General features: G+C 42.8%; 4 protein-coding genes and 2 non-coding genes across 8 annotated transcripts in view; 2 read left to right on the top strand and 4 right to left on the bottom strand.

The window, feature by feature from the left end:
- The first annotated feature begins 845 nt into the window (after window positions 1–845).
- wtap (WT1 associated protein) lies at window positions 846–7,468 on the top strand. Of its 3 annotated transcripts, none has more exons than XM_063902707.1 (8): window positions 846–1,020; window positions 1,708–1,745; window positions 1,863–1,918; window positions 2,019–2,077; window positions 2,200–2,327; window positions 3,578–3,756; window positions 5,983–6,137; window positions 6,262–7,468. In XM_063902707.1, the coding sequence occupies exons 1-8, from the start codon at window positions 861–863 to the stop codon at window positions 6,918–6,920; spliced, it is 1,434 nt and encodes a 477-aa protein (XP_063758777.1). In that variant the 5' UTR covers window positions 846–860; the 3' UTR covers window positions 6,921–7,468. The 3 variants fall into 3 exon arrangements, with proteins under 3 accessions (XP_063758777.1, XP_063758778.1, XP_063758779.1); XM_063902708.1 differs by having other exon boundaries at window positions 940–1,147; XM_063902709.1 differs by lacking the exon at window positions 846–1,020 and adding an exon at window positions 1,199–1,477.
- Window positions 7,469–7,884: 416 nt separating this feature from the next.
- acat2 (acetyl-CoA acetyltransferase 2) lies at window positions 7,885–11,721 on the top strand. Its single transcript, XM_063902710.1, has 9 exons — window positions 7,885–8,113; window positions 8,858–8,992; window positions 9,243–9,424; window positions 9,706–9,823; window positions 9,906–10,049; window positions 10,125–10,244; window positions 10,336–10,490; window positions 10,589–10,699; window positions 10,930–11,721. The coding sequence occupies exons 1-9, from the start codon at window positions 7,894–7,896 to the stop codon at window positions 11,098–11,100; spliced, it is 1,356 nt and encodes a 451-aa protein (XP_063758780.1). The 5' UTR covers window positions 7,885–7,893; the 3' UTR covers window positions 11,101–11,721.
- An 8-nt stretch (window positions 11,722–11,729) lies between these two features.
- tcp1 (t-complex 1) lies at window positions 11,730–16,718 on the bottom strand. The gene is made up of 12 exons (XM_063902705.1): window positions 16,575–16,718; window positions 15,980–16,065; window positions 15,757–15,885; window positions 15,080–15,177; window positions 14,851–14,961; window positions 14,524–14,705; window positions 14,076–14,202; window positions 13,634–13,809; window positions 13,107–13,230; window positions 12,644–12,836; window positions 12,362–12,525; window positions 11,730–12,192 (listed from the first exon to the last, which is right to left on the bottom strand). The coding sequence occupies exons 1-12, from the start codon at window positions 16,645–16,647 to the stop codon at window positions 11,982–11,984; spliced, it is 1,674 nt and encodes a 557-aa protein (XP_063758775.1). The 5' UTR covers window positions 16,648–16,718; the 3' UTR covers window positions 11,730–11,981.
- On the bottom strand, window positions 13,397–13,535 carry LOC134877396 (small nucleolar RNA SNORA29). The gene has a single exon (XR_010167571.1). It is a non-coding gene; the product is annotated as a small nucleolar RNA SNORA29 (small nucleolar RNA).
- On the bottom strand, window positions 16,189–16,326 carry LOC134877395 (small nucleolar RNA SNORA29). The gene has a single exon (XR_010167570.1). It is a non-coding gene; the product is annotated as a small nucleolar RNA SNORA29 (small nucleolar RNA).
- Window positions 16,719–17,880: 1,162 nt separating the features above from the next.
- The window catches only part of LOC134877181 (pleckstrin homology domain-containing family G member 1), a 57,769-nt gene continuing 52,888 nt past the window's right edge, over window positions 17,881–22,761 (bottom strand). Inside the window, 3 exon segments of the mRNA XM_063902598.1 lie at window positions 17,881–20,765; window positions 21,201–21,921; window positions 21,923–22,760. Coding sequence (XP_063758668.1) covers window positions 19,819–20,765; window positions 21,201–21,921; window positions 21,923–22,760 — 2,506 coding nt within the window. The 3' untranslated portion in view covers window positions 17,881–19,818.

The raw sequence follows: 22,761 nt of genomic DNA, 5'->3' as shown, positions 1-22,761 counted from the left end.
TAACCCTCAACTGAGATCCTTTCAAACCAATTTATGAGATATACGTTATACACAGTGTGATGACATGGTGCATGTAAATATAATTTTAACATTTTAGAATTTGTACATGGTCCCCGTTATCCCTTCCAGTTCGTTATATAAAACAACCAGCTCAAATCTATTCATTGTGTTTCTAAACATTCTATGCCATAGTAATTCAATTATACGAAATCAATGATGTAATTGCAAAATTAGGTGTACCAGTAGGTTGAACAATTTAGCTAAATTATCAAAACTACCAGCAAAAGATCACGTGGACGTTTCTTCAACCCGCTTCTACAAATGGATGGATCAATATCCGAGATCGTCTATACTTAGGCAAATGAATTACTCAAAAAAAACAAAAAAACATCAACACTTCAGTGTTTGTGACTGTAAGGTCCAACAATACCCAAACATAAAACGGAATAAATTACTCTTGCAATTCACCTGGACTATGTAATTAAATACAAAATTAACAGAATAAGCACCCATTCCCATCATTCAAAAATCAGTTGCCACCAGGAAAAGAAAAAGCCTCAATTTGGTGGCATGTGCCAGGGGAGATCAACAGGGGGAATCATATAACTGAGAAAAAAGGACAATCTCCAATTTCCGTACTAGTTTTAAAAAGTACAATATTTGATCCGATCTAGTGGGGTAGGAAGTTGCTGAGCATGGCAGGGACTACAAATTGAACTAAGCTTCCTTTACAACAAATACTTTCTTTAAAACAAACTTGTAACAAAATAACTGCACTAAAAAAAACCACATTTCCAAATCTTAAAAATAACCAAGAATGAACTGTTTATTATTACATTTAAATTGAGCTTCAATTATGAATGGCCAAGGAGAACAACCCTAATATCTGTGCATCGCAGCCACGTTTTAGATTCATGAAATCTCGGCGGAGTGAGAGGTCTGTTTCTCTCCTCCCTCTCTGGCCGCACTCTGCAGCAGCAGCAGAGCCATTCTGTCCGGCCGTCAGTGACGAAGATGATGGTGATTATGCCGAAGCGAGTCAGCTACACATAAATCCACAGCCAATTTTAACGTAGTTGCAATCTTCCGTCTCGTTAAGAATCGGTGAAACCGCGAGGTTCCAGAAACATCGATATAAACTCGTCTGGTGAGTGTTTCGATGGCTGAAGGCCCGAAATCTGCAACCAAGAGCCCGCTAGTTTCAGGAAAAGGAGCGCAAGGGAGGGAGTCATTTCCTTCACCGCCATTTTGTGATAACAAGGAGCCGAAAGCAGAGCCAAGAATTGCATGCAGCCAGGCTGAACATACATTAATTATTGTAGCTTCACACTGTAGTTTCATAACCAATGTTTAATTCGCTAGCGGATGCTAAATGTTATTAGCACTCAGTAGTTAACCTTGTTAGCTTATTTCTATTCCTTCTCATCGCTGCCCTGCCACACCAGCTAACATAAGGCTCGAAAGCTATTACTGACTGGTAATTTTAACTTTTATATGGTCAAACATGTGGTTAGCGTGCCCTAAACACATCTAAATCTTCAGTTTTTCGTCGGAAACGATAACACTTGTAGCAAATGGCCAACTTGTCATTCATGTCATATTTTTACTGCGTGCACGGGCTCCGCGTTGCCGCTAAAGATGATGCAGCCATCAACACACGACACGAGCTCTATTTAATGATGATGCTTCTTTTATATTTACTTCTAGAATTCAAAATGACCAACGAGGAGCCTCTACCGAAGAAGGTGAGCGTGTTTTCTAGATAATTGACTATGTGTCACGACCTCCTCCATGTCTAAATATGAGCTTTAATAATTGATAAGCTTCTTCATTTAACCAGTTCTTGTTTTTCCTCTCTACAGGTTCGCCTCAACGAGTCTGACATGAAGACCCTGACCAGAGAGGAGTTGTGTACCAGGTAGATTACAGCTCTACAATAGCAGATTAGTTGTGCTGTGGGGAAACTTGATCATTTTACTTTGAGCTGCTGATGTTTACACATGTTCTGCTCCTCCTAGGTGGAAACAGCACGAAGCATATGTCCAGGTCCTGGAGGCTAAATACACAGAGCTATGTTGTAAGTAATCTGCTGCATCCAAAACATGTGTGCTCTGACAGCAATAACCAATATATCTGGTTGCTTGTGAAGGGATGCTTCTCCTGATGCCTTTTCTTTTCTTCCTCTCTTCACCGTCTTAGCCAATGATGTGCCAGGACTGAAGGAGTCCGAGGAGAAGCTGAAGCAGCAGCAGCAGGAGTCTGCACGGAGGGAGAACATCTTGGTGATGCGGCTTGCGACGAAGGAGCAGGAAATGCAAGAGTGCACAGTACGTATATATGTTCTTTTGATATGACTATGGGCAGCTTGCTTTTTTGTCTCAAAAGTAGAACCCTTGATAAACTCCTTAATTGAAGTCTTTATGCTCTTTTTACTTTGAGATGCTCTGTTATCTGTAGTCCCACAAGCATAATACATGAGCTAAATGTACTTAACTTAAAGTAGATGTTCTCTTAAGCTGCAGCTAACTGTTCATTGTTATTGACTATTCCATCTTCAACAATAAAGTAGTGTTAGAAAAATGTATGCTATTGACTAATGCTCATTACAACTTACTTGGTCCTTTACTTGCTTGTTAAGTTTATCAGTGGCATAAAGAACACTATGTAGTCATAAGCGCTTGCAAAGATCAAGGAACAATCAACAACAAAGTTCAGCACATTTATTTTTACTTGGAAAAAGTGAACCTATCATGTTCTCAGCTTATCAATTACTGAACACAATTTCAGCACTACACTTTAAATAGTGTTCAATCATTCTGACGCTGTGTAGGCTAAAGATAAATTGTGTGGACGAGGGTTCCCTTTTCTCTTATCTTACTGACAGCTCAGTGGATCACTGGGTGGCTTTATGGCAGCACATGCCATTCTTCCAGGGCAGCTGAGGTGAACACACACACACACTGCTTAAGGTTACAATGTTTTTTCGAGAGTCATTGATGTTGCCTGCCTTTTTTAACTGTTGCCAGTATAGATTATTTCAAGCCTTGGGGCATATTAGCTACACCCTTGCAAATAATGTTGATGAAAGTTTGATGTGGTGATAGCTTTGAGTTGGGAAGGTGATATTTTGTTTGTTTTGAACTTGGTTTGTCTGCCTGCAATGGAAATGATTTGCTGTATGTCACTAGGACAGCAACTCGTATCTAACAATAGCTTTTGATATTGACTTCAAATGGTGTTGATGTAACGATATGATAACTTTTAATCCAACCTTTTTTTAATTCATTTTGCCTTTATCTAGCCTTTGTCTAACTCTAGATGCTATTCAAACTGATTGATCCTACTATTAACTTGCAGAAATACCTTGAGTCCCCATCTTTAATAATCTTATAAAACCAAATTCTGCTCCTGAGGCTCGAGTGATTTCAGAACCAGAACATATTTGGGTGCATTTGATTTTGGGGGGACTTGCTGATGTAGCTTTATTGACTGAATGTTGGTCAGGCTAAAATCCTGCGTAACAGTGATGCCCACTACCCTTTATTGGTCAGTAACACCTGTTTGTTTTATCCTGCAGACCCAGATCCAGTACCTCAAGCAAGTCCAGCAGCCGAGTGCGGCCCAACTGCGGTCATCCATGGTGGACCCGGCCATCAACTTGTTTTTCCTCAAAATGAAGGCTGAACTAGAACAGACTAAAGACAAACTGGAGCAGGCCCAAAATGAACTGAGTGCCTGGAAATTTACACCTGATAGGTAAAGACAATCAAAATAACCCCCACCCTCCCAAAAAACAGTCAAGACTTCCTCATGCCCCCCACCCCCACTCTCACTGCAGGCATGCAGGATCAAAGGTGGGGGGGAAGGCTGACAAATGCTGTACTCACCACGAGACTCAGACTTTACAGAAAGCCAGTCACTGCAAAACAAAACTGTTTTTGTACTCTCGCTCTGTGCCAGCTACATATCACATAACCTAAAGCGAAATGACAGTATGGTCAGGTGACACTTGTGTTTCAGCTCTCTCCCCTCGTATCCCCTCACCGTCCAAGGGCCTGAAGGAGTCCGGACTGTTCCTGAAGAGGTGGTCACTCACTCCCCGACAAGGATATTCCCTCCCCGGCCCCTCAGCTCAAAGCAGACAGTTCAAATATTAAATAGGGGGGTTATGGTGGAGGTGAGTCAGGCAGGGAGCATCCCTAGCCTAAAACAGCAATTGAACATTTTACAGACAATTCCCCTACTTGGTTTATAAAGACATTTAACTGTGGAATACACCACACACACACACCCAGTAGTCTGCCTGAGAAACGTAAAGACTTGTTGGACAGTCTAGATACATTGCAGTAACATGAGGAAAGTTTCTAGGATTGAGAGTAAGACTGTGGGGGGAAGAGCCGCTAGCAATGATGTTAAGACTGAGCGGAGCCAGATCCTGGGCCCACAGAGCGCTGAGGGTCCGGTCGCCTGTGTCTTTGAACATGGGCCCACTCACGGTAGAGTGTATTTACATGTTTTATTTTGTGACTTGTTTATTTTAACTGCCATTTCATTTGATCTTTCTCTTGTTTCTCTGAAACAAACACTTACTGCAGTGTGTGACGCATGATTGGCTTTTGATTGTTTAAACTTGTGTTACTATTTGCACTTTTATGATGCATTGAGCCGAGCTTAATTCTTCAGGTTCATACTGAAACACACTGCTGTGGGTGCACTGAATCCTGTTTTCAACTTGTGAATGCAAATGTCTTTAACAATTCATGTTATGAGTTGATAAGAATGTATTTATTGTATTTCTGTGTATTTTGTGATTGACCTTACAATCTCTCCCTCAGCCAGTTACTCTAAAAGCTCATTAGACCGTTATTTCTCACATCAGGCCACTGATTCAGAATGAAAGGCACACATCTGTTGTGGTGTTTTAAAAAGTAATTTATACTCTGGTCTCTCACACTAATGTGAGATTTGAGCTGGTGGTGCATAAACAGCCTTTAAAAGCTTAAACCACATTTCTTGCCATTCCTTAAGGTTATTACTACCATTTCAGAAGGAATGCAGTTAGATTGCATCGCAAGTAAAGACAAACAAACATGTATTTAATTAGCTTTCTGAGCTGTTACCACCCTAATGCCTGCTGTGATAGGCTACAGATGCCATTAATGTTATATTAACATTTCCTTTTCCTCTGGCCAGATGCCTTCCAAAGGCATAAAATACATTATAGATGAGAGATTAGTTATGGTTTTAACTGCCTTGTAAACGTGTAATTTATTGCAAATTTGGCTTCTTGATTAGGACTGTTGTAAAGCACAACCGCAAACTGCTTTTACTGTATGTTTAAATTGGTGACTATGCAAAACCACTGCCTGCTTCTGCGGTGCATCTTTCCTTTTCATGCTGCTCATAGTTAAGGGTTGATATTTTAAATGCAGGGTTTCTTGTAGCGTGTCATTCAAATGTTACTGTTACATTTTTCCATTCTCCTTTTTCTCACACTCTTGAGTTCTAGCGAGTTGTTGACTTTGAGAATTTGGTGGCGACAGAATTGCAACTGTGGTTTTTGAAGTGCTCTCTTCTTAAATATGCAGCATGGTGAATTAGGTTAAAGTGTAAGAATGGACTAATTGGTTCTATAGAAATGTGGGACCAGTAAGCTGCTTTTTGGTTTCAGCCACAGTGAGGAGGATGTTTGCATATTTTAAATTCCTACTCAGAACTTCTATTTTTAATTAGAATGTGAGTTTTTACTTTGGGGCTGTTACAAGGAAAAACAAATACTTTAGATGAGCACAGATTTTTAGATCAATCATTTTATTATGCATTTTGTTACAATGAAAATCCTTCTGTGGCTAGAGTAAATTAGGGATGACTAGGTTGCAGCGTTTTAAACCTCAGCTTGTTTGAACGGATCAGCAGCACCTCTTTGCCTGTTGTGTTTGTCTCCTGGTTCACTGCGTGATGTGAGACTTGTTTCCCTTACAGCCAAACGGGGAAGAAACTGATGGCCAAGTGTAGAATGCTGATTCAGGAAAACCAGGAGCTGGGTAGACAGATGTCCCAGGGACGGATCGCCCAGCTGGAGGCTGAGCTGGCGCTGCAGAAGAAGTACAGCGAGGAGCTCAAGAGCAGCCAGGACGGTGAGAAACCGAGCAGCGTCCACATCTCACAGCATGACCACTTTTACTTTATCGTATGTGCATATTTTCTGTCCATGATTTTTGACTTTGTTCTTTGTCGGTTCCTATTTTTTTACCCTCTCAGAGTTGAATGACTTTATCATCCAGCTAGACGAGGAAGTGGAGGGAATGCAGAGTACCATCCTCGTGCTGCAGCAGCAGTTGAAGGACTCCCGTCAGCAGCTGTCTCAAAATCAGGGGCCGTCTGCCGGAGCGGGCCCCAGCAGGACTTCACCTTCTGTGTCCTCCATGTCAGTTGAACCGTCCACCCAGCCCGAGCAGGCCAGCGCAACATCTGAACCAGCGGGCAAAGACTACGGGAGGGTCGCCAACGGACCAAGCAACGGCAACTCATCCCAGAGGAGCGAGACGGCCACGCCCAGCCTGTACCGGGAGGTCAGCAGCACTGAGGAAGACTTTCCCATGTCCCCCATGGTTTCCAGCCCCGGCGAGACCGAGACCAAACTGTCCAACCACTCTGAGGAGGCGTCAGGAAGTCAGACTGCTGCGGGGAGGGTCGGAGGACCCTCGGGTTTCGGGAGCCAGCTCAGCGCAGGGTACGAAAGCGTGGACTCTCCGACAGGCAGCGAGACGTCATTGACTCAGCACTCGAATGACACAGACTCCACCACCGACCCCCATGAGGACAAGGCTGCCGTGGTGACCAAGGGCACCAGGACTGCGGGGTCACGGCACGCTCAGAACGGCCTGGACTCCAGCACGGTCGACAGTGCAGTTTTGTAATGTACTTTGACATGTACTTTGAAATTTGTACTGTCTTTTTTTTTTCTTTTTTTATACAATATACAAACAAGGCAACAAATGCATAGTCTGTAACACGGCGCTGCTGTCTAAGACATTTTGTTTTCACCCTGCTCTCCTTGCCTCTCGTGATGCCTCTGTCACATTTGTGTTGCTAAACAGGGATTTAACAGGTATGGGTTAATGTTAGATTTGAATTGAGTGGATGTTTCATTCTGCTGTTTTATTTGAGCATGTCTATGCTGTTCTTGTTTGAGCTCTTGACACTGAAATCAGGCATCTGGTCTTGTAACTCATCGTCAAAAGTCAGTAAAATCACTGAATTACTGTAGCTTCGCAATATTCAAGGTCATTTTTTAGATGTTGGCCTGTGTTTTTTGTTTTTAAATGCAGTTTAAATTTTTCATTGACAAAAATTCTGTTCAAAAGACTCTGTTGAATTGTGAGTAGTTTATATGCGATGTTCATATTATTCTGACTTCAGTCCTTTTCATGTACTGACCAAATACCAATAAAGATTTTTAATACTATAGAGTGAAACCCCATTATTACTCCCCATCTAGGCAATGATATGAAAACCCATCACTTGTGTAACTTTTTGGAAGCATACATATTTAAAAAAACGTATTATTTAATACACCCTAAAGTATAAGGCAGCTTTTTGAGTAGGTTGAATAAAATAAAACTGTTACCATAATGAGCTCAAGAACATGAATATGATCAATGTGTTTCGCCTTTCAGGTTTAGCCTACATTTGTTTTTAATGAATCTCTGATTATAAGGATTTGGGTGATGGAAATAAAATGAAATGTTATAAATCCTACCAATAAAGCACAATGAGGCTGAAGAGGTTGAACGAACAGGATGCAGATAAGTAGAAAATACAATATAGTAGGAGGATTGATGATTGATTGAATGTGGGGCTGATTATCTTTTAAGTTCAATGGGAAGTGACATGCTAATAAAAACAAACCACTCCTCCCAAACACGTGGTGGCGTTGTGTTGCGTTTCTCCTACAGTTCGACTTCCTACTCGATGCAGCTCTGTCAGGCAGGCAGTGTCAACATAGCCGTGCAGAGTGGACCCACAGGAACAACAACTCCAGCCAAGCAACCGTCTATCAAAATGAACACCGAGTCTGTTGTCATCGTGTCTGCTGCAAGGACACCCATTGGTGAGGTTTAATATCCCCTTTACTGCCATACACGTTCATTTAAAACACTTTGCTAAATGTGCTACTTTGCTGTACCTACATTCTGCCTCGGTCAAACAATGTCCGGGGAATTAATTTTGAATGTATCTATTATGTTTTTCTACATTTACGTGTCGCTTCATAGTTAGTGGTTCTCAAAACTGTACATATTACTGTTTAATTAGGTAAAGTGGTTGATGCCATTCAATAAAACACGCCGAGTCTTTGCAAAGCTGTGATTGGTTGGCTCATGTGTCCGGAGTGTTCCGTGGCTTCTGATTGGTTGCTGGTCATAGTTCCACAGAGCACGAGCGCTCTCTCATTGGTTATCTCTGCAACATGTCCACCGTGTCAGGTCAAGTTGGGCGTGTTTTCCTTTCCAAGATGTGAAACATTTCATTTGACAGCAAGGCCACTGTGTGTACTCACTACAAATTGAGAGTACGATATCCCATAAAGACACTGTCGTGTTTATGTTATTATTTAATGCACTGTATAACAAACAGGCACATTTGTTGTTCAGAGTTCCGAAGTTGTTACAACAAATACTAAAAGAGTAAAACTAAGCACAGTTAAGTCGAAACATGTTGGTCTTTAGCTGCCTTTAAATGGCATCCACAATGTTCACAGACCACATTCCAATTGGAGAATCTGATGGAATATGAGAAAGTATCTCTCTGATGATGTGCTCATTGTACAATATTGTTCCCTCCTCTTTTTAAACAGGGTCCTTGAACGGTGCTCTGTCCACCGTAAAGCTGCCTGACCTGTGTTCAGTGGTGATCAAGGACGTTCTGAAGCGGGCCGAGGTGAAGCCAGAGGAGGTCTCTGAGGTTATCATGGGACACGTACTAACAGCAGGTGAAAGCTCAGGAAATCACTGAGATAAAAGAGTGCCAGAGGTTGCCTTTTCGGTATCTCATAATGTGTGTGTGTGTGGTCACAATTATTGGGCAACTCATTGGTGTTCACCTACATTGTGATTTCCCCTGTCTGTCCTTATGAAGACCTTTATTAAATCAGTGGTACATTGTTAATAGTAGTTTCTAGCAGGAGTCACATTGATGTCAACCTCCATTTTGTTTTATCCCTTTCTGTTTCTGTCCTTAAGGTCAGGGGCAGAACCCGGCACGTCAGGCCAGTGTAGCGGCAGGTATCCCGTACCCTGTCCCGGCCTGGAGCTGTCAGATGGTGTGTGGCTCTGGGCTGAAGGCTGTGTGTCTGGCAGCTCAGTCCATCATGACTGGAGAGTCCACTGTGGTGGTGGCAGGGGGGATGGAGAGTATGAGCCAGGTAGGGTATGACGCAAGAAGCATCAGAGAGGAATATGACATTTTTATTGGACCATATGGAAAATATTATAGTGTGTAGGTCTCTTCTTTAAAAGCCTGCTTACATTTTTTAATATTGCTTTATTAAGCAAATTTGAGCCTTTTTTATCTGCTTTGCCTGTGTGTATACAACATTTAATATTTGGAACTATACGTCTTGAACTATACGGTGTGAAAATCTAAATGGCTCTTGTATGGACATTTTTTCAAGATTTTATAACCGTTGTTTTCTGATTCCACCAGTCTCCTCACACGCTGAGAATGAGAGAAGGTGTGAAGATGGGCGATGCCTCCCTGCAGGACTCCATGGTGGCTGACGGCCTGACAGACGCCTTCCACGGCTACCACATGGGCATCACAGGTGTGCATGGCTGAAGATATAGATTGTCACACACCTTTTGTAAGTATTTTCTGTTGTGATAAATCTAAATACATTTTATCAGCTGAGAATGTGGCGACGCAGTGGGAAATCAGTCGAGAGGAGCAGGACCAGTTTGCAGTCCAGTCCCAGAACAAGACAGAGGCTGCGCAGAAAGCAGGACATTTCGATCAAGAGATTGTCCCGGTCACGGTGCCATCCAGGAAAGGTGAGGTGATTTATCATCAGAAACTCGTCTCTTCTTTCTTTTACATGCGCTGTAACATTTGTCTCTCATCTTCAGGCCCGGTCGAGGTGAAGGTGGATGAGTTTCCTCGCCACGGCAGCAGCACGGAGAGCATGGCTAAACTCAGACCCTGCTTCATTAAGGGCATCGGCACCGTCACCGCTGGGAACTCCTCAGGTTGCTGCCCCATTAATGTTTGAGACAATGACACTGATCACTTACCAACTACCAGCTTTGTAATCTAAATGCATGTTTTTTACTACTGTAGGTATTAATGATGGAGCAGCAGCAACCGTTCTAATGAGCCAATCAGAGGCTGCGAGACGTGGCCTTAAACCGATGGCCAGAATTGTATCGTGGGCTCAAGCTGGCCTTGATCCATCTATCATGGGAACTGGACCAATACCATCCATCAGGAAAGCAGTGAGTAATCAGAAGCACCGAAATGTAACCATGTCTGAAAAAATAAATCTTCTTTAGTTTAATTAAATGATTATTCTATCGTTCTTGTCCTCTGGTAGGTTGAGAAAGCAGGCTGGCAGCTGGACAAGGTCGACTTGTTTGAGATCAATGAAGCCTTTTCTGCCCAGTCTATTGCTGTGGTGAAAGAGCTGGGCCTGAATACAGACAAGGTAACTCTTGCAGCAAATCTTAAGTCATTGAGATTTTTGTCTGTCCATTAACTCACTTTCAATATGATTCTGTGATATTAGTGCAGTACGATGCCTACTGTTGTGAAATAATTACCGTCAGCTTTAGGTGCTTTTTTTTGTGGCATTTTTCCTTTTTTTATACCGTTCCCACTCTTAATTCCACTCTAGAATGGAACAGCATGGTAACCTGTGCTTCATGTCCCCCTCAGGTGAATGTGAGTGGTGGAGCCATCTCTCTTGGCCATCCCATCGGCATGTCTGGCTGCAGAGTGCTGGTCACTTTGTTGCACGCCCTTCAGAGGACTGGAGGTAGTAAGGGCGTGGCGTCTCTCTGCATCGGAGGAGGGATGGGCATCGCCATGTGCGTGGAGAGGGTTTGATAAGGGAACTTAATGCTTCTTCACAAATTGCACTCTTAAATTATAAAGGGATCATGTTGTTTACGCTGCGGGGAGATAGATGTTAAGAGTTAAGGTGGTTGAATCCTATCCGATAGTAGCTTGCTATTCTCACTGTGAACATCCAACCCTTCCTCAGGTTATAGCTGTGTAACATGAGACTTAATGTTAGTAGGATTTAAAATGTCTAGATATTGTAAATCTAGTGTATAATGACCTTAGATGAGCTATATATGCACCATACTGCAGTTAGGAGCTGTTAACAAGAAGTATTGGATGTTTTCTCCTCCAAGACCTGATTTCAGTTACCTGTACTAATGAAGTGAAACAAACTGCAAATCCAAGGCTTTAATGCTTTTTGTGCTCCGTACGGACAGGCTTTGGAAGACATGCTATCTTTTCTGTAGTTTTTTTACGATTTGAGATTCTGATCAACATTCCACTTACTCTATAATCAAATGTAGCACGAGCCTTGAAATGCAAGTGCCATTAGGTTACGTACACTAGCCTTCTCTAACCTTGTGCTTCCTGTACATAGCATGACGCAAGTGTAATGTTTCCTGCAGCTGTTTTACATATCAATAAAGAATTGTCCACCATCGAGTCAAAAACATCTTTGAAACTCATTTATGAAAGCTTGCACAATAACCACATCCAGCAAATCTGAATAACAAATCAAGTCATGTACATTGAAGCTTTATTAAGTGTCCAAAAAAAAATATCACTTACAGTTCCTCTAGAGGCGAGGGAGTGGGAGAACAGTAAACAGGCAAAAAGTGCACGGCCTACACTAGAGCAACAGCCATGAAAAGCTCCTTACGTATAAATACAGATGATGAACCTATCAGGAACAATCACAGCCTTTAACCCAGAGATCCAGAGTTCACTGCATCCTGGTACGACTGCCCGCCCTCCTTCTGCTCTGGGAACAGTTTGATGAGGTCGTCGATACGGAGGATGGTGATCGCAGCCTCCGTGGCAAACTTCAGGCTCTTTGTCTTCACCATAGTGGGCTCGTACACGCCGGCCTGTTTGTTGTCCCTGGGCTTGCCGTTAAGCAGGTCAAGACCAATCCTACAAGACAGAAGAAGTGGTCAAACAGGGAATCTTCTACGAAGTAGTAAAAAACAAAGACTTTAAAAATGCCTCTGATAATTCCTGAGTGAACAACTAAATCTATCGGGCCACCTCACTAAACGGAAACCTATGACTGTTGTGACCGGTGCAGTCAGGATAGACTCACCACTTGAGGTTCTTGCGTTCAGGATTAACCTGAGCCTCATTGTGGAAGGCCCGAAGCTTTGCCACCAGATCCGTGGAGTCCTGAGCTGCGTTTACAGCCAGCGTCTTCGGGATGACGAGGAGAGAACGAGCAAACTCAGCAATAGCCAGCTGCTCCCGGGAACCCTGGAAATAAAACAGAGTAAAATCTCAGTAATGGGGAAACCTGATTAAAAACAAACACAACTCCAGATTCCCTGCAGCTGCCTGCTAAGAGAAATGCTTTTCAGAGGATTTTGCTCACCATGCTTGTGGCATAATTTTCCAGGTAGATGGACAGAGCTGCCTCCACAGCGCCACCTCCTGGCACTACAGACTTTGACTCCAGCACCCTCTTGACCACACAGAGAGCGTCATGCAGTGAGCGCTCCATCTCGTCACACATGAAGTCGTTGGCCCCTCGCAAAATGATGGATGCTGATGTGCGTGCTTTGGTACTGAGGAGATACAAGGGAGGAGAAATTAGAACCGATGCAGCTTACACGTCAGTAAATGCAGGCAGAGCTATGAGGGATTTCTGCCACCGATCATACTCAGTCTTTTTCATTGTCCGAGTTAATCAAAACTTTGTCAGAACTATAGAGGATGTAAAATTCAATGCACTGAAATGTTCTGATCCTACAGTGGTACGGACATGACCAAGAATCAGATTTACATTACAAACTTAGTGCAATATAGAAAACGTTTTATATAGTTGCAGTTCTTACTTCTTGACCAGGATGAGCTCGTCGTCACAGATGCGTTCTTGCACAACCTCCTCAGCCTGGCCGAGCATAGTCGCCTCAAACGTCTCATCTCCCTCCAGATTGGTCAATGAGGGGCAGACGGTGGCTGAAAGTGGACAAACACAACCAGCGTCACCACGACTCATAAGTTTCAAACCACTAAATATAAAGGGTGGAAATTAAAACAAGTACACAGATGTTTAGACAAGCTGCAGCAAGAGGTACCTTAAAGAAAGAACCTCAATGAAACGTTTTATAAAGATATTATGCATTTCATTTTGTACCATCGTTTCATTAGAGGTGGCAGAAATGTGGCTGCTCAACCTCTTCAGACTGTGATGGAGTTTCTCTCTCCTGTTAGCATAGCCATACATCTGTATTAAAAGGCAGATTTGGTACTATAACAGGACTTCTATAAACAGGGTGGGGCAGGGCAGTTAGGTTGGTTTACCCATTCTATATTTATGGACTGATGCTAAGACACCGTCTTCAGTGAACTTCCACCCTACCTCCTGTTGCCTTGGCAATGCGTTTGAGGTCCTTCTTGAGCACCCTCCTCACTGCCATGGCTCCGACATCCACAAAGTACTTCAGACACATGTCATCAATGCCACCGGTGGTCAGGATAACGTTGGCGCCTGATGCCAGAATCTTCTGGATTCTCTCCTTGGTGATATCAGATTCCCTGTAGCAAGGAAATCAAAAATGTGTTTAGTTTCCCCAAGTTATTTTTAGATACAGAACACTAAATGTAATACCAAGATTGTCCGGCCCACAATACTAGTACAACAGCTCAGAAAGAAACTGCTGCTTTTATATCGGGGCCGATTATATTTTCTCCCACGCGTATCACTGTGTAAACTATTGATTCAGCATCACAGCAAATTTAAATGGGAACATTTTAAGGATCAGTGTGTGTGACGATGCAAGGAGGAGAAAAACAGTGTGTACCTTTGTCTGATCTGGTCCAGCTTCTCTGGGTCGCTGATAAGGACTTGGACTCCCATCTTCATCTTGGTCTTCTGCAGACTGAAGTCCAGGCAGGCAATCTTGGCGTTGACGACACGCTTCGCCATGCCTTTGGAGAAGACACAATGGCTTGTTCAACAGGGGGAATACTTTGCTACGCCACATTATGAAGACAAACAAATTAAAATACATTAGTGGTTATTACACTGTCTGGCTAAAAAGCAGTGACGCGGTTAATGAACTACTTCGTCTGATTTTGCTTTCTAAGCCAGTTTTATGTCTCCCACGCGTATCACTGCTTACGCCATGAGGTCAGGCATAGCAGCAAATTTAAATGGGAGTTTTATCAGCTGGAGTTGTTATGAATGAGGCATAACACAATGCTGTTCATTTATATTTGAAATGTGGGAATATCACGAAAAAAACTTACTTTGTGATCCAACTGTGCAGTTCACTGCATACCCGTTAACCAAGAAGCTCTCCTTCTGGCTGCGGCCGTGAGCCTTCAGCACATTCACAGAGTTGATGGGGTATTTGGCCACCCCCCTGCCGTCCACAAACTTCACAGCAAGAGCAGCATCCACCACCATGTTAGCAAAGAAATCTGCATCACTGAAGACTCCAGGTTAAGGCAGATAAGGGATCTACTTGCATAACCAAAAACCACTGCATGCAAACTCCTAGCATATAAAGGCCAGCGATTATGTGGCTTTGATCCGAACAAAACATGCTATGCACTGTGTAGGAAAAAGGATACGTTCCAATGATTTTGGAGGACATGGAGGTCTTGGCTGCATTAATTAAGCACTCTCTGCCCAGCTCATCTGTTCCGATAGTGAGATTCTCATTAATGTAGCGAACTGCTTCCCTAGAGGACACAAAGAACAAACCTTCTGATTAGATCTGAAGCACCCAACGATATTCAGCGTCAGTTTAGAAAATCTTCTGAACAGAGTAAAGATCAGTCCTTCATGTTAACATCTTACTTGCAAGCCAGACGATATCCACTGATGACTGACGTGGGGTGAATCCTCTGCTTCACCAGCTCATCTGCACTTTTGAGCAATTCTGCGGCAAGAATTACCTGAAAGAAATGTCACATTGAATTGATAAATAAATTGCAAATGGAGAATAACCTTATTACACCGTCAATAAGAGTGTACATGAGAAGGTACACGTTTTATGTTGTACCATCGTTTCATTAGAGGTGCCAGAAATGTGGCTGATCAACCCCTTCAGACTATGACGGAGTGTTTCTCTCTCCCGTTAGCATAGCCATACATCCGTATTGAAAGGCAGATGTAGGTACTATAACAGGACTTTTTATAACAAACTAGGGACAACGAATTGTGTGTGAACATTTAGGTTTAGGGCATGTAGTTAGATTCATAAACCTAGTCACTACAACCAATTTGTTCATTATTATTGTTTAAGGAGCACCACAATTATTAACAGCCCACTACGAAAATAAAATGCAATTCAAATGCTTTTCAAAGAGTTAAAATCACATGGATTTTCATCATCTCATTTTTATTCACTAACATTTAAAGCCAACATAACGCATTGTACATTGACCATCCTGGGATCCAACACACACATGCTCGCTTTACCAGTAGACTCCTAAATAGGCCACCATATTGGAGCAGCCGAGGACCCCACTTACCACAGATGTGGTCCCATCTCCAACCTCCTTGTCCTGCAGGTCAGCCAGCTCACACAGGACCTTGGCAGCTGGGTGCTCCACTTCCAGCAGCTTCAGGATGGTTGCTCCATCGTTGGTGATAGTCACGTCCTGTCAAACAATACAATAAGACAGATGAGCAACACAGACCTTTGAGGAAAAAAACCTGAAAAAAGGAATAGATGTTAATGATTGAGACACATACCCCAATGTCGTCCACCAACATCTTGTCGAGGCCAACAGGTCCCAGGGAGCTCTTGACGATGTTAGCGATAGATGATGCGGCCATGACTGCAGAGACAAAAAGAAAGCTGCTATCAGCTAAAAGCCCTACATAACATTTTCTTTGCATTATAAAAGTCAATTGCTGCATCAATTATGATGTCTACCTTAACCTATAATAATTCCTCGGCTGTTGATATATCCTGTCATATTATTTGGTGTGGCTCACAGAAAGCTAGCCACACCTTCAGACCATGACAGTGTTTTTCTATCCCATTAGCATAGCCGTCCATTCATGGTGATGCGAGTGGAAGGTACTGAAATGGGATTACGAGATTATAATATTGTTTGCAAAAGTTGCATAGCGTGTATCCATTGCTTGAATTTCCTTTGCTATGCAGAATGATATTAAAGAGGAAGCTGAGGCTTACAGTGACAAAAGTTAGCTAGCATTAGCAATAGCCACACGTGTGGTGCACGCAGTAATCCAAATCTGTTCTCCCGTCTACCATTCTTGACGCACTTTAAATTAAAAAAAGCGTATTTAAAACACCAACTATAAGAGCAACATTACTCACCATTTTGAGTACGAACGGACTCGCCAGTTGTCCTCTGGCCGAGCACGTTTAACGGACCATCTAACAGAGACATTTTGGACTACCACACAACCGAGAAGAAAGGAAGAGACGCAGTGCACTATGGGTAACCCGGCATTAAGCAGAAGGTTCGAGAATAAAATGTCCCCCAAAAACTTAAATTGCAGTACCGAACCTTTTTAATTATATTGAAGATATTAACTTTGGAATTTTAACTAAGTTTCACTTGACACCACTTCCCTTATTAAATTAGAAAAGAACACTTTGTCCCGTTATTTCTTATAAACTATATTTCCCAGCATGCCTCTGGTGTTCTTCCTGTTTTAATATCAGTGATGGTGGCGACCTCTGCTGGTGATTCTGGTTATCACTTAAATTACAAAATTCATGTCGCACCTGCTGTGAAGCTAAAATTATTCAGGGTTTTCCCCCTTTTTCCAAAATATAGATGTGTTTCTGTTCTGTTTCTTCTTGTATTGCAAGGTTATACCCTTAGTTTTGTTTTGGAGGTGTTGCAAATGTTTAATATTCATCACCTGATAAATTGGCAAAACTATGTATTGTCTAACTTTGCTCCTAAACTATAATATAAATATATGTTAGAAGAAATTGGAGTGCATAAATGTCAAATATATGTTTTTGACAATGTAGAAACTCTGCCACCACTAAATTGTATGTAAGCCAACCACTGTGTTGCTTTGATAAATTAATTTTTTTTATCCTTCAAATGTCTGCAATATGTAGTAGCTATTTAAATTGTAAATTAAATTAAATTCTCGATTTTAGTTATTGATTTTGAACTAAAAAATCAATTACTGGTTGAGTATAGGCCTACTTCTCATAATTGAGAACATATCTGATTGTATCTTTTGTAAAGTAATTCTACCTACAGCATGTGGACATCATTCCCTAATTTCTTTACATGGGCATAGCTACCAAAATGGGATAAGCAATTGATTACCAAGCATGATGTTTAAACCCCAATGTAGGCTGGTATATGCATTATTTTCTGCATGATACCTTTTTTTATATAACCATATTCACCTTTTATATTATACAACTAAATGCATGTACATGCTACTAAATAAATAGGAAGGTAATTACTTTATCCCCCACCAAGGCTAATCTTACAAAATGTTTATTATCCTCTCAATTGTTGTCATATTTCTAGACTGCTCTCCTTGTGTGTTCTTGAAAGAATAACCAACAAATACCTATACCCTTAAAAATAACCTCTGATTTAAAATAAGCTGTTATTTTGTACCATATTCATCCACACAAACACAGATGAGTTTAATTTGATTTATTACCTCCAATACATTGTTGAGCAATGACGACTAGGCAGTTAAAAAAATACAGTACACTTAACTTAAACATTAAAGCATTATAAAGCATACCTATTGTATACAAGAATAACTTTCCTAAAATGTACATCTTTACAAAGTGTTTACAAATAAAATGTAAAAAAAGACAGAAAGTGCAAAAAAGACTCAATGAAGACAGACAATCCCCAACAGTGAAACAGAGGACAAAAATGTACACTGAAAAAAAACGTACTTCATATTCCTAACTTGCTTTTGATACATATTTCCTGATATAAACAGTAGGCCATGTTATTGTGCTCTTTAATTTTTCACGTGTTGTTTTTATTTGGAACTTGTGTTAAGCAGTGTGTGAAAGGAACTTCTGTAAATATTCACAGTATTTGACTCCAATTTTATTTGCGCCCCCTAAATCAGAATAAAAACTCTTTTAATAAATAATGTAATTTACAACTTGTCTGTTGCTTAAGGTCAACGTGATACAGACCAAAAACCAGGGATGCTCAAGTAGGACAACTTTGGTGATGTGTATTAAGACAGTGTGTGATAAATACTGGGTATGCTTTAAGGGAAGAGAAACAATGGTGTTGTATGAACCTTATTAAAGTGACTGACAACTATCTGACTGTGAAGTTCTTTCTGTGACGGTGAATGCAGTATCAGTAGTGTGACAGAGTGTTCCATAACATAAACAAAGTAAACAGACTCAATCCATGTGAGAGGGAAAACAAATACACCAAATAATACAGTACTGCAGACTTTCAACACTTCCCTTATGTTCTCCTTCGTGGTCCCTCTTAAAAATAAAGTTTAAATTGGTTTGATAAAAAACATCCACTTGTTGAGATGCACATTTCACTGTATACATGATGGATGCCCCCAGACTTCGACACGAAAAAATGTCTCTGATTTACTCACAGATTCAAAATAAATATGAAGCCGTATGGTTTCTTAATTATCTAAAATATCAGATTCTTCTCTCGATTTTTAAAGCGTGTTTTTACCCTATTGATGACAAAGGTGGCAGGTAGAGCGAAACACAATAACTTCAAATAGACTCAAAGGTCTAAGTCTACTTATACTTAACCTATTGGATCTTAGTCAATGTGTTTTCTTTACAGCGGCATCCTTTCTTGTTACGATTATTGCTAAAAGCTGTTAAAAGTGACAATCTAGCCTGAGTAGCAAGCCTGAAGATGCAAATTTGAAGATTTGCATGTTCAGATCTGTTTGATAGTGTAAGCACAATTAAAACACTACTATACGGGAGATAGAGATTAACTAGTGCTGAAAATGTTGTAAAATATCGTTTACAGCAGATTAAAAGAGCTTGAAAAGTCAGGTATCTGGTGAGTCATTAGATATTTTATGCTTTTACTACTAGACATTGGGCACAGAATATTTCTTACAATCTGTAACAGGTATCCTGAAGTTTTAGTTTAACTGTACAACAGTTTAATGGCATTAAGTCCTCCCGCAGAACCAATTCATGTCTCCAATTACATCTACAAGGCTCACACATAAAGCAATAAAATAGTTAAAATTCCTCTGAATATTATAACCCAGCCACAGTGAATGCCTTTTACCAATGACTGAGAACATTTTTGCTTTGACCGCTCCCGTTTCAACAACAGATCTGTTTGAAGCCTACACAAGAAGACTGCTTGGAAGTGCTAAGGCAGCTCACATTGAGGCTTTTGATTATTAATATTAACTATTTATTTTACATTGAAGCCCTGTCACAGAGTTGCAAATATGGATGCAATCACAGAAATTGCTTCTGATCTATGCTGAGAGAGTCTGTGGACTATAGTGTTGAAATCTGGATGGCAAAGAAGCAGTGTCCCTTTTGTTGCTATACGCTGTATGTTTATTTATATTTGGCTTTTATTTGTCATAAAGACTCAGGCGAAGCTACTAGAGCTCAGACACTGAAACTTCTCCCTCAGAGATTGGACAATTTTGGGTTGGCTCTGCTGCGGCTCGCTCCACAGGTACTTCTCCAGGTGCTCACGGTCCAGAGCCCTCAGCGGGTCGCAGGAGTGCAGCGGAGAGCACGGCAGACTCTGGGAGTGGAGGAGACCCCGGTTCTGGTTGGGAAGGACTGCAGAGCTGCCATTTTGCCGTGCCAACCTGTCCTGCTCCTGTTCGCACTCGTCCTCTGAGCGGATCTCTACATAGTCGTCATCGTCTTCCCCTTCGTCCTTAAAGTTAGCCATGTAGTTCTGAGTGGCACTGAGGATGCTCAGTGCAGAAGCCCGGTTCAGGACGACCACCTGTTGACCGTCGTGTAAAGTCAGGTCTGACTGTCCGTGGGTAGAGCGCTCTGGGAGACTACTCTGCCGACCAGTGCGACCCAGGCTGGGGCCTCGGAGTCTGTCCGAGGGTCCGTTACATTTCAGTCCAGTCTTCTCTGGGCTGCCCAGAGAGCCGAGCGACTGACAGTGACTGGATGACTTTGACGAGGGTGAAGAAGGATCGTTAAAGGAAGGATTTCTCTTAATGGAACTGTACACATGCTCCTCCTTTTCACTCGGCGGCGACATGCAGGAGCTCCATCTCTGGGTGGGCGGGGTGGTTGGAGACGTAGGGGAGGTCTTGAGGGAAGGGATGGAGCAGGCGGAGGTGAGTCTGCGCTGCGGGGTAGAGGACGCCCGAGCGTCGTTTAAGTCGCCGGACGAGGAGACGAAGCTGGCCAGCTCTCCGTTGCTGTAAGTGGAGTGGAGCCAGTCCTCCTCCAGGGAGGTCTCAGGCATGGAGGGAGAAGACGGCAGCCCTGGGTGGGAGTGATGCGGGGGGTCTTTGAACATTACCTGGTCGTAAAGCTGGGAGTACTCTGCTATCTTTGCACCTGAAGAGGAAGCAGAGAGGATGCAAAGAAGGTGTGAGTAGGTTTTTATTTTTATGATATAAATATAAAGTGTGCAAAAGGCTGAAATGAACTATGACATATTACTGTCTCCCGACTAGCTGTAGTGTACTACAGTATATTTGTGTTGGTGATGGGTGCAGGATTTTTGGTCCATTTAATGTGAGATTTTGGCATTGTGTTTTCTGTTTATTGGTTTTGTTTTTGTTATTTAAACATATTTCAAATGACCTTGCAAAAGAAGGATCCCAATTAGTTACTGTATATGAAGTTGGGTTTTTAAGATTTAAAACGTTTTCAAAAAAACAACTCTAGGTAGATTGGTACTCTGTAAAGGCAAAACAGTCAGGTTTAGCCAGATCAGTGAATTCTAAGTAAAAAAAAACCTTGCTCTGGGAGCTCAATATTTTGTGTTACCTATGGCAGAGCCCCCTTGCTTCTTTTCTTCCAGGATGGCTGCCAGGTCTTTCTGCTTCTTCTCAGCTCTGCTCCGACCACAGGCGTCTCCAGGGTCCATGCTCCTCATGCGCAGCAGCTGGTTGGCTTTCTTGATCTTCTGGCTGTACTGCCGTGCCATCAGGAACACTCGGTTCTTGGATTTCTCCATCTCCAGGTCCACAGACTCCCCCAGCAGGAGCGAGGAGGAGGCCAGCGGGGAGTCCAGGCCTGCCAGCTCCCCTGGAAACAAACTATGAAGGTCCTTGAGGGGAATATCCCTCTGAGGGGTGTTTCGTGGAGGAAGCTCCACCAGGTCGTCGTCCTCCAGGCGGAAGCTGCCGCTGCTGAGGCGAGCCAGTCTGTTTCGGATGCTTTTCACTGTGCCTGGGAGGGGCTCAGGGAGGACAGGAAGGGGGCGTGAGGTCAAAGCAGGGCTGTAGTTTTCTTCTGCAGCGGCGCATTCACTTTGCAGGTCAGGGAGGTTGATAACAGGGATTGTGAATGACTGCGTGGAGGTGACAGGTGGGGGTTCAGGCTGATGTGATGGCGGACTCTTGGAGGGATTGCTGGCTGCTTGGGGACTAATTATAAGGGGAATCTTTGTGGGGCTGTTTTTGACCGAGGGCGCTTTCTTAGGCGACTCACGGGCTTTCTTAGGCGACTCACGGGCACTAACAGGGAAGGCAGCAGGAAGTCGATCAGGCTTTCTTCTCATTGATCTTGATGTAGTTTTCCAGATCGTTCCAGATCTCGTCGACTTGCTCCGACATCTTGTCCCCTTTCTGCGAGCGCTGCGAGAAAGTCTCAGAGGCAGATGAGGAGGAATAGTCCGGCTCAGAGGAACATGGGACAGGGTGCGAAGCTTCATCCTCTCCAAAGTGGAGGCTCTCCTCGGACACAAACCCTCCAAGCGTTCTAGTCAGATCTGGTTCTGAGGCAAGCAGATTGTCCCTCTCCTGTTTTAGTTTGTTCCCTTCATTCATCCCTTTAAGCTCCTTCAATGGGGGCTCTCTGAAACAGATGGTGTCATAGATGTTTTCTTCTACTATCTTCAGCTCACATGACCCGAATGGCCTCCCATCCTGCGTGGTGGAACGTTGGCTCTCTGAGGAAATGTCCTGTTCGATCACAGGCTCTGTGACCACAGGAGCCTCTGGAGGAGTCAGTACCTTTGCTGCCTGGTCCTGGGAACCCAGTGTATCTGCAGGGGTTTCTTTTCTGCTTTCCTCAGGGTCTCTTCTAACAAGGCCCATGCTCTTTAGGTCCTCGTAGCTAATATTGTCATACACATTTTCTATATCGTCTATCGTCAGCTGCTCGGCTGACGATGACCCGGATATGTCATTGCTGGAGGATTCAGTGTGGATCACTTCCAGGTTGCTGTGTCCGGCCTGGTCGTCATCAGGACTCTGTAGCCCCTCTGAAGCCTTCTCTCCCGCACTGCTCGCCCTCCGGAGAACTCTGCTACCTTCGGCTGGAGGGTCAACCTGCACAGTGGGGACCTGTTCCACGTGCCAGCTGCAGGGCCGAGCCAGTCCTA

This window comes from Eleginops maclovinus, chromosome 15, assembly GCF_036324505.1.
Source record: "Eleginops maclovinus isolate JMC-PN-2008 ecotype Puerto Natales chromosome 15, JC_Emac_rtc_rv5, whole genome shotgun sequence".
Classification (NCBI taxonomy): Eukaryota; Metazoa; Chordata; class Actinopteri; order Perciformes; family Eleginopidae; genus Eleginops; species Eleginops maclovinus.
Note: the sequence above shows the minus strand (reverse complement) of the source record. Positions and strands in the feature narration are given on the sequence as shown.

Coding starts and splice junctions, on each gene's coding strand:
- acat2 (XM_063902710.1), top strand. CDS start 7,894: ATGCTAATAAAAACAAACCACTCCTCCCAAACACGTGGTGGCGTTGTG. Junction 8,993..9,242: donor GGGACACGTACTAACAGCAG/GTGAAAGCTCAG, acceptor TCTGTCCTTAAG/GTCAGGGGCAGAACCCGGCA. Junction 9,425..9,705: donor GGATGGAGAGTATGAGCCAG/GTAGGGTATGAC, acceptor TGATTCCACCAG/TCTCCTCACACGCTGAGAAT.
- tcp1 (XM_063902705.1), bottom strand. CDS start 16,647: ATGTCTCTGTTAGATGGTCCGTTAAACGTGCTCGGCCAGAGGACAACT. Junction 14,962..15,079: donor GGATATCGTCTGGCTTGCAA/GTAAGATGTTAA, acceptor TGTGTCCTCTAG/GGAAGCAGTTCGCTACATTA. Junction 14,706..14,850: donor TCCTCCAAAATCATTGGAAC/GTATCCTTTTTC, acceptor TGGAGTCTTCAG/TGATGCAGATTTCTTTGCTA.
- wtap (XM_063902707.1), top strand. CDS start 861: ATGGCCAAGGAGAACAACCCTAATATCTGTGCATCGCAGCCACGTTTT. Junction 1,746..1,862: donor AGGAGCCTCTACCGAAGAAG/GTGAGCGTGTTT, acceptor TCCTCTCTACAG/GTTCGCCTCAACGAGTCTGA. Junction 2,328..3,577: donor AGGAAATGCAAGAGTGCACA/GTACGTATATAT, acceptor TTTATCCTGCAG/ACCCAGATCCAGTACCTCAA.